This window comes from Salvelinus alpinus, chromosome 23 (assembly GCF_045679555.1).
Source record: "Salvelinus alpinus chromosome 23, SLU_Salpinus.1, whole genome shotgun sequence".
NCBI classification, from domain to species: Eukaryota; Metazoa; Chordata; class Actinopteri; order Salmoniformes; family Salmonidae; genus Salvelinus; species Salvelinus alpinus.
The window spans coordinates 19,021,278-19,033,151 of NC_092108.1; the positions used below are offsets into that span (position 1 = coordinate 19,021,278).

The window sequence follows — 11,874 nt, forward strand, 5'->3', positions numbered from 1 at the left end:
GTCATACAATATTGACAATGGAATACACTTTTAATATTTTATAAACCATATAGTTATCATCAAAGACATATCTTAGCAGGAGTCCAGGACATTTTGTTCACTGGAATTCCTCTCTGCACGGTTACCGTATCATGTGAATTTAGCGCGCTATGGAGGACTCGACCAATCAACGACGCGCGCGCATTCAACGGTATTCACCCTGCAGTGCAGGAGAACAGGACTAGTAGCTCAGTAAAAATGTAAAATAAAGCAGACTTTTCAGCTCCTCATCTTCACGTTGATGGTCAACTAAGGCCAACATTTCAAAACTAAGGTAGTCAACAACATTGAAATTAGTCATATTTCATATTTGAGTGTGTCTGACGTGTTTTCTCTGCCCTGCATCACTTTACAACCTTATGCTAGCTAGCTGGTTTGCTAGGTAACGTTAGCTGCTAAGCTAACATTACTGGCTAGTCAGACTCAGACTAGGTTTCAAACCAGTCATTGATCATATCTAATGTTAGCTAGCTGGCTAGTTTGCTAGCGACACAAAAGTCCAATTGATACGCAAACTTGAGACAATAAACCGGGTTAAAATGCATGAACATAACTAGTTAACATTATCATGATGGAATCCAGTCATCCAGAATTCTAACCTTTCTCTCCAAGGTTTTGTGTCAAAATTCAAGAGCTAGTCAAGTCACAAGGCATTGGGATGGACTGGTTCCACTGTAACAGCTGCTTCCGAAGAGAGGGGCAGAACTTTGCTGTCTCCAGCTGTGGTCACATCTGCTGTGAAGGCTGCATCAACCCCAATAAAAGTATGACTGTTGTCATTTCCCTGTCCCCCGCCCACACCCATCCTATGGTCCCAGATCTGTTCTTATTTCATACTGTTGTGTTGTCTCCAAATGTTGCCTTTTTTCCCCTCAGAACATTGCACTGTGTGTGGAGCCAGCTGCAATTACCTGGCCATCTCAGACCAGGTTGGTTTACTTTTTTCAATTCAATGACTGTCACTGATTCATCAACAGCAACATGTAGCCTACCCAGTAAATCAAGTGTCCCTCATCTCTACATACTTATAACACTTTCTTCTCCCTACATCACTCTTCCTATATTGGAAGATGAAGCCTCAGGAGCAGGTGTTCTTCAAAGACCCTGTGAAGCTCATTCAGTCTCGTCTGGAGCACATAGCACAGGTTCAACTGTTTTACATTTTGTGTTAGGTGTATTTGATATAAAAGTTGCGGGGTAAAAGTGTAAAAATGAAAGTTAAACACAAATGTTTATTACGGGCCTACCAGCGTAGCACCTATTTGTACGATGATATCGCTGCCTGTCAGATTGCTCTATTCCAGCAAAGGCAGAAGGAAAGGGTCATTGTCTACTTCAAAAACAAATCTATGGAGCTGGAGAGGAGACTGAAGGATGTGACAGATCAGTGTTACAGGTTCAGTAACAACAACCGATAGTATGTTACTATTATTCTTCTGCCTTACTTCAGTCAATTACAGTGACATTTCTTTCTCTCGCATAACCTTTATGCAGGCAAGTTTTAGAGCTGAAAAGAGAGAATGCCGAGTTGAAGAAACCTCTCTCTCAGAGGAGGGTATGATTTTCAGTGTATTTAGCATCGAATGTCTTTGAGCAATTAGCAAACACTGTCTTTTGACTTTGATTAATCAAGTACGCTATTGCTGTCACAATACTCATTTTAGACTTTACTCTTTTTTTCACAGGCATCACCTGGACAATTTCAAACAAATGGGTATAAGTTCTACTATTTATCACATCTGAGAAAAATATTTTCAATATGTCATTATCTCATAAGCTCAAAGCGTTTACTGACAACTGATCTGTTTCCCTAGCAGTGCCCAAAGGATGTCTCTCCCAGTGGCTGTTACCTCCCCAGGTAAAGATGAATGTTGATGGGTTGTGGTCAGAGGCATTTCAGAGATCTTAGCAAGACGATACAATTTAAATGAATCCCTAATAGGAGAAATTCCATTTTAAACCTCAGATAAGCAATGGTGTGTAACTTTCCTTATCTGTCTTTACACTTACAGTCACCCCTCGCTCACGTCCTGTTAGGTAGGAGATATATGAATGTGGTTGCACAGACAGGCATGTATGCATACACACATCACACTGACTGTCTAACAGCAGTCTTTCAAACACAATGTCCTATATTCTCTCAATTTATTAAATTCAGAGATATTTTCACCTGTCAATAACTATGTTTCAGCCACCAAGGCTTTGCTGAAACCCAGGAGAGATTCAGAGATAGAAACCCTAGGCTCACCCTCGCAGTGAGTTTTCATTCCTTCTGTCTTAACTGTAGCAGACTGAGAAACCCTCCTCCAGTAAGTGTATTTTCTTATGGTCTCTGTTTCTCTCCTGCTCCTGCTCTCAGACTCCGCCTGGTTCTGCCACATCAATCTCCAGCCTGAGCTCTCTGCACGAGCGTGGTGGCTTCAGTGAGTGGCACACAACAGATTAACTTAATGTCATGAAAAAGAAAATCATTGGCACATTTTCATGCCAAACATTTTTGAAAGATGTCACAGAAATATATCAACAATCGACAAACAGATAGTTAAAGATTGGCATAGAATTGTCTTAGCATACCATGGTAGTTCATTCAAGCAACACAACTATTTTTCTGTAAATCACTTTGAACATCAAACTGTCAAATGTGGGATTGAAATGTTACATTTTTTTCTCTCTTCTCATAGGGACTCCCACCATTATTAGCACTCCCACCCGGTAAGAATTGATGAATATCAGTTGATTTCCATTTCCATGGTGCATCGTTGAAAGTAGTGGTACGGGTGGATTTACATTAGTAATGTTGTAGTAAGATCGCTCTTTAACATCAGATTTGCTACTTTTCTGTTTTCACCTTCCTTACTTCAGCCTTTGGATGTGGTGACCAGAGCCACGTTCCTGCTTCATGCATGTGTGTGCACCTATTAGCGTACCGTAAATACCATAGTATATGGACAAACAAAATAAGGAACGCACATCAAACTATACAGGAGCTTCTCATCTAAACCATAATGTTGCACTCTTGGTTAATGCAATGATTCACAAATGTGTTCATATTTTAAGCCTATAATTAGCAATTTGGCTAACAGCAAAAATGCTATCTACTGGTATTAAGGTAATTCTTACAGGTACATGTAGTGTGGGAGATTCTCATTTGAACAAAAGTCAGTCCTCTCCTCAATTCCTCCGTCTTCGCTCCTTCATGACCCAGAAACTGATAATTGGTTGAGTGTCAATTACACCGAACAAAAATATAAAAGCAACATGTGAAAGAAATGTTCATACGCACAAAAAGCTTTTCTCTCAAATTTGTTTACATCCCTGTTAGTGAGCATTTCTCCTTTGCTAAGATAATCCATCCACCTGACATGTGTGGCATATCAAGAAGCTGATAAAACAGCATGATCATTAAACAGGACCTTGTGCCAGGGACAAAAAAAGGCCATTCTAAAATGTGCAGTTTTGTCACACAATGCCACAGAAGTCTGAAGTTTTGCCATGCTGACTGCAGGAATGTCCACCAGAGCTGTTGCCAGATAATTGAATGAACATTTCTCTACCATAAGCTGCCTCCGTCATCGTTTTAGAGAATTTGACAGTACGTCCAACTGGCATTACAACCGCAGACCACGTGTAACCACGCCAGCCCATGACCTCCACATCCGGCTTCTTCACCTGCTGGATTGTCTGAAACCAGCCACCCGAAAAGCCGATGAAACCGGGTTTGCACAACAGAAGAACTTCTGCACAAACTGTCAGAAACCGTCTCGGGAAGCTCATCTGCATGCTCGTCGTCCTCACCAGGGTCTCGACCTGACTGCAGTTCGGCGTCGAAACTGACTTCAGTGGACAAAACTCACCTTCGATGGCCGCTGACACGCTGGAGAAATGTGCTCTTTGCGGATGAATCCCTGGTAACTGTTCCGCGTGAAGATCCTGAGGCCCATTGTTTTCGGATCCATGCACCTACCTTTTTTTTTGTTAAGGTATCTGTGACCAACAGATGCATATCAGTATTCCGAGTCATGTGAAATCCATAGATTAAGGCCTAATGAATTGATTGAAAATTGACTGATTTCCTTACATGAACTGTAACTCAGTAAAATCTTTGAAATTGTTACATGTTGGAATATTTTTGTTCATTATAATTAGTAGGCGAATGGAGGAGTGTCCTCGCCTCCTCAGATCTATGAAGCACAACTGCCCTACCTGAATCCTTTGCAGAAGAGTTGTGTGGGAGACATCTCTCAAACAGAGTTGAATCTAGATTTGTCTCTTTACACTACAAAAGTATCAGGAGTATCGTTCCTGGGACTGTGTTGTCAAAGTAGTTTAGTGTAAAGAGGCCCAAAGCTAAATGAGCAAACCTCTCCCCAATTCTCAGGTCTGAGAATCTGACTCCGAACATTTTCCAGTTCTTGACTGGGTCATCACTGCACTCCCCAAGGCCTTTCAGAAATGGCCAGTAAACCGGTAGGTTATTGTTTCATGCTGTCTCATACTGACTTAATTTCAATTCTAGTGACAAAATTGAGATCCAGTTGAATTTAGGTTTTAAATTAAGTAGCTCCTAAAGTGACGAGGTGAAATGACAAAGATCCAACTTTGATTTCAGTACGTGTCCTTAAGTATTTTGGCATAGTTCTTACTTTTTCTGCAGAATCTGAAGAACAGCTGACCCCGATCTCAGAAAGTGCAGGGAAGCAGTTAACACACACAACATTTTTTCTTTTTTTTTTCTTTACTTGTTTCCAGTGATGCAGTTGTGCAAATGTTAAATTGAACATAATACAACATTAAAAAGACATGCTCCCGTACTTTGGCAAATAAAGTATATATATATTATTTAAACCTCCCGCTTTGGGATGATGTGTCAAAGTGTAGTTCATATATGCATAATCTATGAGCAGAATTACTGTCTTCAATTCAATTACCCACAAAATCCCTAGTTTGAAAATACTTTTCTTGAAACTGTGCAGCACCATTTCCCCTACATTTCACCCCACGTGGGCCAGCCCCTTAACAATTTGAGTTCTAGCCCTTGCATTGATTGGAAGCTAGCAAGAAGCCTGCCCAGCATTATCCAATGAGGTTGCAGGATGGGACCAAAGACTCAGTGGAAACAGTAGAGAGCAATGAGGTGGTGCACATATGTGATGTAGTACGCAATTTTCAGGGATCACTTTTGGCTTGGGAGTGCTACTTTCACAACTACTAGATATAAAAGATACAAAAGTACTGGAGAATCTCTGACTTTTGAAATGAGCGCCATGTGTCCAGTTAAGTAGAAAATTGAAAAACTGTTTACAACTACAATTAAAGGGATCGGCAACTGAGAAGTGTTAAGACAAACATTTCTCCTTCAGCCCTCTACAGCATTCTTGTACTTCCTTTGTAATGTTCTCATAGCTAATATAAAAAAAAAATTACACTGTAGAAAATGTTGCTTAATGTTGATTAAAATACTTTTACTGGTATACCTGGATGAATGTAACACGTGTAATTTTCCTCTCAGAGGCATAGAAAATGGCCTGCACAAAACACTACTTATTGCGTTGGATTAAAGTGGACTAAGACAATCTATTATGCTTCTGTCCCTTCTCTGCTGAACTGAATTTGGTTGGATTACACAATTCCAGTGACTTCTTTTGCCCCTCAATCCCCTCACACAAATGCTCAATATAGGAAGAATACTGTCCCCACCAATCTGGGGCATGGACTAGGTGAAATAAACTGAAAACCCAACAATAAAATAAGCCTATATTGCAGCCCTTCACAGGTAAACAGAAATTGAGACAGTTGAGCAGAGTGAAAAATACAGGATTATACAGAACCAAAGAGTGCAGTTCAGTATCTTCAGTTTATCCAAAATATGTTTGGAACTTGTAGTCTTCGTGGACATTGAACTTCACTTTAAAACATTGCAGGTCAGTGCAAACTGCATAACAATTTTAATAGGTATTCAATTTTTCTGAAAAGGAATGCATTTAATAAACATTATCACAGCTAAAATGTCAGGGCTCAAAAATTCAAGTGCAACCTGTCTATTCAGAAGTATTACGTGTGGATGTCCAGTTTGTTTTTGTAAAAAGGACATGTAGGTTGTAAAGGAATGATTACTACTTTAAGTGATTAATCAGTGTCTTTACCCTAAGACTCATAAATGATGTTATGTTTAGGTTTTCCCAGTGCAGTTTCACTTCTGTAAAATACAGAACTAAACTACAGTACCTAAGGAGCTCTAACCAATACATACTTTTTATCCAGTTAATATGTTGCTACAATACTGGACTACAAATTATATAACACAAACAAAATAGGTGGGGGGGGAATTGAACCAGTGTACTATGTACTGTCCTGTCTACAGTAGGCAGCACCATCAGGATTTAGTCCAAACTTATGAAAAAAAGAGAATGCAGCAATAATTCAGCAGTCGCAAAATCTGTGCTGATACTAAGCATTTAACACCTGCTCACATTAAAGCAAAGTAATTCAATATGAAATGTTTGTCAAATTTATGAGAAATTCTGGGTAAGACATTATCAGTCTTGTCCTCTGTAAAAAAGAGAGACACTGCTAATTTCCAACCCCTACCAGCCCACAAGTTCCTCATCTCAATCAGTAACATTGGGCTCTGGGTCAAATGCCTTGCTCTCCTGAGATGCAAACCAGTCCCGCACCTGCTGGTAGCTCATTCGTGACTTTTTGCAAAGGGCATCAAGGTCTTTCTCATGAAGAACCCCTGTCGAGCGATGGTAAACCTCCAGCGGATTGATGTCCGGGGAATCTGCAGTGGATGTTGGTGGTGTTGCGCCATTCACTTGAGACTTTCGTTTGCGGCTACCCGTAACCCGAGGGGTTCCACTGGAACCGTTTCCACCACTGCCATTTTGCTGTGTGGCTAATTCAGCCAGGAATTGCTCTCGGAATTGCTCACGGACCCCCTGCACCCAACGTAGCTGACCATTTTTAACAGCATAGCGCGTATCCCCAAACCACTGGCTGACATCTGCACGAGGCAAGCCTGTGAGCTCTACCAGCTGGGTGTAGTCCTCACTCTTAGGCCACTGGCACCGCAAGAAGTGCTCCTTTAGTATGTCCAGTTGTTCCTTGGTCTTCCGTGGTCGGCCAGCGGGTGTAAGAAGAGGAGACGAGGTTGAGGGAGGACTGGAGAGAGACAGGGCTGTCAGTGAGGCTTTGGCTGAGCGAGCAGACCTCTGCACCGTGCTGGTGCTAGAAGAACTACGCTTATTAGCAGTCAAAGTTGAAGGGGTGGTAGAATGCGAGGGGAGGGGGGAAGTGGAGATGGTAACGGCTGATGGTGATTGTTTAATCTCTGGGTTCTTACTGCCCCTAAAGTGTAGAGGCTTTTCTTGTTTCACCACCGCCTCGTTCTCTTCCTTAACAGTTTCAGTGTGAACTGAGGCTTCCTCCGCAACCTCGTCCTCCTCTGCCTCCACTCCCACTGCTCCCTCCCCAAATGCCTCCAAGCTGTTTGACAGAAAGTTCTGGAAGAAGTGTGAATCTTTCACTCCGTTGCTGCGAGCTCCCTTCTCTTGAGCCCTTCCCTGCACTTCAAGACCATTTTCTTGATCCCGAGGCCTGTGTGCTACGAGTGGAAGAGGTCGAAGTTGCTGAGATTCGTTCTTTGCGTCTCCTGTAGTCAACTGAGGATAGACCATGGATGTTCCAAGCAGTCCACGCCCATTTCTAAGCTGGTACCGGCTGTCGCTGAACCACTTGCGGATGTCATTGCGGCTCAGGCTGGTTTCCTCCTGCAGGCGTCGGAGCTCAGTCTCTGCGGGCCAGTTTTCCCGCAGGAAGCTGCTGCGAAGGACTGCAAGTTGGGCTTTGGTCTTTTTGTAGCGTCCGCGTTGTTGTTGCTGTGGAGAGCCAAGTGAGGTCTCAGAGAGGCTCAGGGAAGCATCAGTTGCGGTAGTTGCTGGCATGTCCACAGGAGGGCGGTAGTAGTATGAATCCTGAGGGGGTGGGAGAGAGGAACTGAAATGTTGGACAGTGGCGGCTGGTTTGCAGGGTTCTGGGGTCTCATGTCTGGCTCGTTTTCTTGGGTGAAGCAGGTAGGAGTGAAGACCATTATTAATTTGATCATCGTCCTCTGTCTCCACAGATAATGCCCCACACCCATTCCTAATTTTTATCTCCTTCTCATTTGCATAGTCGTTAGTCCGCTCAGGTCCGGCCAGCTTGCGACGCGTCTCCTCAATCTCCTCTGAGGCCCAGCTGATACCGTATTTGATTCTCTGCACCATGAACCAGACCTTGACTTTGTCCAGAGGCAGGGCACAAAGCCGTGCCAAGGCATTCACCTCACGAGATGTTGGGTATGGGAACACATTGAATGCCTGGACCAGCTCTGGGATGGTGTCAAGCTCACGTGTCTGATCTGACTGTGTCCATACTAGCTTCAGGCCCTCCGAGACCAAAGGCAGGCACACCACAGAGTTATGGTTGGTGCTGAAACTAACACCCCCATCTCTGCCCTCGCTTACATCACTGTCTGTTGCACTGGGGTCAGAGGATAGATTGCTCTTTCCATTGGTGATCTGATAGTGTGAAGTCTTGGAGGAATGCAGGGAGGTATGCTTTCCTTCATTCTCTGTCCATGTGACATCACACTGGGATGACTCCTTCATGTTTACCTCCAGTCCTATTCTTCTGTTACGGTCAACCTGTGTTGCCATCGGTGATGTCACCGCCCGTCACTCCAGTCTGGTAGAGATATGATAAAGATATCAAATACATTGTGTGCTTTATAAATTGATTATAACATTAACAGTGAAATCTCACTGGAGGTTGCCAATGTTTAGATACTATAATGTTGTCATGTGCTTTAGGGGAAAATGTGTCAAAGGAGCAGTATATGAGTCACGGTCTGGATGAAAGTATCTAGAGGAGGACTTTCTATTCCCAAAGTCAAAGACCTGACAGCTGTTTCCCCTCCCCCTCTAAGTCACACTCCCTTCTCTAAGTCTCACCATGAAACTGGTCGTATATCCTCTGTCCAGATTGTGCTCCCCTCCCCCTTGGAACCAAAGTGTGGTGATTGACTTGTGTTGTGAGGGTGGGGTGTGTAGTCAGGGGGTCTCAGGGAAAGGGGGGGGGGCTGTGAGAAATCTGCCACAGGCGCTTCTCTTACCCGTTTCCAGCACTGGCTTTGTTCCGTCGTCCTTGTTTCCCTTCAAGTCGTCAGTCCTCAGAATCAAGTTTGACCCCCCTGACAGAGGCAGTGAGGCACAGCAGAAACACCTATGGAAAGACAAAAGAGATTGAGCAATTGACATATTCAATGTGTAGGCAATTCATACATTATAAAATATATACATAAATAAAACATTGTCATTTATGAAAGTGTTGTATAATAACCTGCATTATTTATTTTTTTAAACATCTAAAGCAGAGGCATTGACTTTACACAAAAGGTCAACTTGAGACCGGCTATTTGAAGGAATTTATGTGCAACCTCTGTCCTTATCTGACCAAAACCACAAGTTCATTGTCAATTCACAGAGCAAACTATGACGTGCAACAGGTGTAAATTTAAAGTAATTTCCCCCTGACAAACACACAAAACTGGAATTTAATCCAAGTACACCACACTCAAGAGGTCTATTTATCCTGGCGGGGCGCAGTGTGCATGTCCCAGACTGGCACTAACACCCGATTCAACTTACTTTGATGACCAATAACGAACCTTTGTTAGCGGAATCAGGTGTGTATGATGAATGAATAAGTGTGCAGGACTGTGACAAATGACGCATACCCTGTGTCCTTCCAGCTAGGAGTTCACATGATGATTACCACAGCACAGGGTTTCCCAAACTCAGCCCTTGGTCTTCCCAATGATGCACGTTTAAGTTTTTGCCCTAGTGTTACACAGCTGATTTAAATAATCAAAGCTTGATGAGGTGATTATTTGAGTCAGATGTGTAGTGTTAAGGCAAAAACCAACCAGTACACCCCTGGGAGGCCCCAGGACCGAGTTTGGGAAACCCTGCGATTTTTAATAAACAAACTAACACGAAAAGAAACTGGGAGTCAAGTATTTGAGAAATTAGATCAAGTTATGCTGACCAATTTAAGAGCCCGACGGTCAGGAATATCTAGAATCGGATCCCAGAACCAAATCACTCAAGTGATTAGCGAACTAAATGTATCCTGCTGCGTTCTGTTGAAACTCTGTTTCTCGGAAGTTATTCGTTCATATCCCAAAAATGATTGGGCCAACCAGGGAGTGAGCAAACTAGTAGCCCGTTAACATTTTATATTGCCGACGACAGAAAGATATTCGGCGCTTTACTAACGGTAACCAGGCCTCATATCATACAGCAAGACAGCATACGATGTTAAACAGCTCACAGGTTGGAGCAGTGGCCATGACAATAGGCCTACCCTTCCGATGTCTTGATCCTTTGTGGCGTACTAGCTAAAATGGTCAGACTGCGCACTCACACGGACACGCTTCAGTAATAACAAAAATAACTTACCGGAATCATGTATTTCACCCCTTCACTCTGGGGTTGGATAAAGTGAAAACAAAATATCCCAATCTTCTCTTTTGTTAATGGCTGAAGTTGGAGAGAACAAAACGTGGGAACAATACCGTTTGTCTGACCCTGATGCTTTATTTATCCGTCGAACCTCAAAACGGGTTCTCGTTTCGGAAACAATTCTAGAACTTTGTAGCTGTCTCAAGTTGAGACCCAAACTGATACTAAATATGATACGCCTTTAGAATCGAATAATCGATTTGTTAATTGTTTGAAATTGTTTCCTTACTGTACCTACCCCCCTCGGTCCGTTGTTGCTTTTGTTCTGTAAATCCGAAAGTGTGTCGTGTCCGGCCAAATCGAGGCTAGGAGGACCAGGAACTCAGAGCACCCCCCCTCCCCTCAGTATCTCCTGGGTGACGGTAAAGAGGGTGTGCCATTCTATGCAAAGACAGGGATTGGAGGAAGGAGGTGCCTGTCATTGGGATTGGTCGGCAAAATAACTCTTCAATTACACACTTATAGGAACCGCAATCGCCATGTTTGTAAGGTTATCTTAGTTGTTTAGAAAGAGTACGTTCAGATTCCATTAGACCAACGATGGTCTATTATATTGACAAGATAGTCCAGTGACCGCTCTAACAATAGAAGTACATGTCATCGAAAGCAGGCGGGAGGAACGAGATCAGGTGGGACCATTCTAGCCAATGAGAGGGCAGAGACGCGTGTGAACAACAGGCCATAGAGATAGATGACTCATCTCTGTATCTGTGCCAATATCGTCTCTGTGACAGCATGGGCAGCGCAATTGAGCAAGGCTTAGTCAATTTTCTTAATTTGCTGATTGCTCCCAACTCATAGGAACCCCCATCTAGTTTACTACATAAAAAATGTGTAAGCCCTCGATTGCAATGTCCATGCTAAAGTGGAGCTGCGTTCAGGACGTTTTTACGCTCTGGGACGTTCAATTGAACGGAAACGTTGCTGTACTGAACCAGTTGAAAAACGGGAAGGGGTTGGGTTGTGGAACGCTGTCTGCATGGCCACTGCCCTTTAAACACGTTACTTCAAGCCACACCTCACCACACCCACCAAACGGGCGCAAACATACCTCAAAGTCTGTTCAAGAATGTTTTGGAGTAACATGTCGTTCGCAAGGTAAACCTCTGGTTATATCCACGATGACTCCTTTATCTCCATGACAACAGCCACAACTCAGATATAAAAGTAGTTTTTTTCTAAATTGCCGAAATGCAATGTGCGTCCACTCACATCAGTACAGTAATAACAACCTAACAATTTACGAACTTCTATTTAATCAAATAAGCCTCAT

General features: G+C 43.0%; 2 protein-coding genes across 5 annotated transcripts; one reads left to right on the forward strand and one right to left on the reverse strand.

Moving 5' to 3' along the window:
* On the forward strand, positions 1-5,614 carry LOC139550416 (E3 ubiquitin-protein ligase RNF212B-like). Its single transcript, XM_071361298.1, has 14 exons — positions 1-313; positions 652-803; positions 916-968; positions 1,110-1,184; positions 1,329-1,435; positions 1,534-1,594; positions 1,725-1,753; positions 1,854-1,897; positions 2,052-2,076; positions 2,231-2,294; positions 2,399-2,462; positions 2,721-2,751; positions 4,418-4,506; positions 4,694-5,614. Exons 2-13 carry the CDS (start codon positions 698-700, stop codon positions 4,500-4,502), a joined length of 744 nt encoding a protein of 247 aa, XP_071217399.1. The 5' UTR covers positions 1-313; positions 652-697; the 3' UTR covers positions 4,503-4,506; positions 4,694-5,614.
* On the reverse strand, positions 5,460-10,965 carry LOC139550415 (homeobox and leucine zipper protein Homez-like). 4 transcript variants are annotated; one of them, XM_071361294.1, is made up of 4 exons: positions 10,840-10,932; positions 10,539-10,619; positions 9,191-9,300; positions 5,460-8,763 (listed from the first exon to the last, which is right to left on the reverse strand). In XM_071361294.1, exon 4 carries the CDS (start codon positions 8,733-8,735, stop codon positions 6,648-6,650), a length of 2,088 nt encoding a protein of 695 aa, XP_071217395.1. In that variant the 5' UTR covers positions 8,736-8,763; positions 9,191-9,300; positions 10,539-10,619; positions 10,840-10,932; the 3' UTR covers positions 5,460-6,647. The 4 variants fall into 4 exon arrangements, with proteins under 4 accessions (XP_071217395.1, XP_071217396.1, XP_071217397.1 ...); XM_071361295.1 differs by lacking the exon at positions 10,539-10,619 and having other exon boundaries at positions 10,840-10,965; XM_071361296.1 differs by having other exon boundaries at positions 10,539-10,947.
* Between the last annotated feature and the right edge of the window lie 909 nt (positions 10,966-11,874).